General features: G+C 48.4%; 1 protein-coding gene across 1 annotated transcript; it reads right to left on the bottom strand.

The window, feature by feature from the left end:
- znf648 (zinc finger protein 648) lies at nt 1-1,457 on the bottom strand. The gene is made up of 2 exons (XM_033325949.1): nt 229-1,457; nt 1-79 (listed from the first exon to the last, which is right to left on the bottom strand). The coding sequence occupies exons 1-2, from the start codon at nt 1,455-1,457 to the stop codon at nt 1-3; spliced, it is 1,308 nt and encodes a 435-aa protein (XP_033181840.1).
- Nucleotides 1,458-1,721: the final 264 nt, after the last annotated feature.

Here is a 1,721-nt window from a genome sequence, read left to right as displayed (position 1 = left end):
CTACCACTTGGTGGATGTATACAGTTCCTGTTTCATACATTCTTGTCCCGGTGGCTCAGCATATGTTGTGCAAGCTTTGCTGCACACGGAAAAGATTTGTCACATTCCACACATACAAAGATCCGTCCTGCACACGTTTGCTCCTGATGAATTTTCAATGTAGCTAGGTGGCTAAAATTCCTGCTGCAGCCTGTGCAGCAGTGGGGTTTCTCTTTATTGTGTATGTACTGGTGACGGACAAGACGGGACGCCATGGCGAATGCCACGCCGCACTCTGTGCACTTATGTGGCCGCACTCCGCTGTGAATGGCCTCGTGCTCAGCCAGGTTGGAGGACTTTGTGAAACACTTGGAGCACACCGAGCAGACGTACGGGCGCACTCCTGTGTGGATCTTCTGGTGCTCTGCCATACGACTGGCCAGAGCAAATGCCTTCCCACAGTCGGGGCAGGAGAAGGGCCTTTCTCCCAGGTGCTTACGCTCGTGACGCTTCAGGGAGAGGGGTTTATTAAAGGTCTTGCCACAGTGCGTGCAAGGGAAGGGCTTGTCATTGGTGTGCATGTTCCTCTCGTGCTTCCTCAGGTCAGAGGAGCGAATGAAATCCTTGCCACAAGTGTCACACACGTAGGGCTTTTCACCAGTGTGTGTGCGGATATGCTTGCGGTAATCTGAGGACCAGATATAGGTTTTGGCACAGAAGGGGCAGTGATACGGTCTTTCACCTGTGTGGAGACGCTTGTGCTGCTGCAGCGTGCCCTGATGGGAGTAAGCCTTGCCACATATATCACATACATGTGGCTTGAGGCCGCTGTGTGTTTGTAAGTGACTCTGCAGGTTGCAGAGCTTCTTAAAAGCCCAGTGGCAGTGCGTGCACTTGAAAGGACGGTGCTCGGTGTCAACTTCGCTACGTTTCTTCATCGCTACCAACAGTCGAGGGATCTTGTTGTCATTACGCTTTTTCTTAACTGAAGCACTATTTGCACTCTTCTTTCTGGCCTTATTGCCACCGCCTTCTGGAGATTGCATCTCAACATTTAGCTCTTTGAGCTTAGATGCCTGCTGTTTAGAAGAGGCATCACTTTTTACTTGGCGGCTCTTGAGGTGTTTAGAGCAGTTCCTTTCCCTCTTTTTCCCCGCATCCATGAGCACGTTGTTGTTTTCATGATATTTAGCATCCTCGCAGTCTCCCGTCCCTTCTCCCGGTGAAAGCTGAGCAAACTGGTGCACTAGAGACCAGTTTGGTGTTTGAGGGTTTACATAAAGTATTCCTGCATCACTGCTCTCTGAAAATGAGTCCAAACCACCACATGAAGAGTCCGTCTCCACGTACTGAGTGTTACTGTCCAACTGTCCTTCCCGGAAAGAATGAGCGAGACAATGATTCTCTTGATGTTTCCTTTCAACGCATTTTTCACCAACAATGCAGTTTGACGTTTGCGGGTGCGTTTCTTCAGCCATGGTCACCACATTTTGCAATGAAATCCCCTGCATGTGTTTGAAGCTGCTCAGAGGTTCCCTGACACAATTCCTCTATAAATTGATCTAAAAAGTAAAATACACACACCGTCTTAATATATGTTCTTGAAGATCTCACCAATATAATCACAACAGCCATGAGACATATCAGAATCTTTTCATTCTGTGTTATTTTTGGACCTTTTTGCTGCAGCCCCGCTGTCAAATAAACCACACACAACCTTGCACCTTTCAGTCATATGACAC

Source organism: Anabas testudineus, chromosome 4, assembly GCF_900324465.2.
Source record: "Anabas testudineus chromosome 4, fAnaTes1.2, whole genome shotgun sequence".
NCBI classification, from domain to species: Eukaryota; Metazoa; Chordata; class Actinopteri; order Anabantiformes; family Anabantidae; genus Anabas; species Anabas testudineus.
Note: the sequence above shows the minus strand (reverse complement) of the source record. Positions and strands in the feature narration are given on the sequence as shown.

What these genes read in the sequence shown, in the direction of transcription:
- znf648 (XM_033325949.1), bottom strand. Translation starts at nt 1,457, where the DNA reads ATGGCTGAAGAAACGCACCCGCAAACGTCAAACTGCATTGTTGGTGAA. An exon ending in TCCCGTCTTGTCCGTCACCA is followed by an intron (nt 80 to 228) that starts GTACATACACAA and finishes TTCCGTGTGCAG; the next exon opens with CAAAGCTTGCACAACATATG.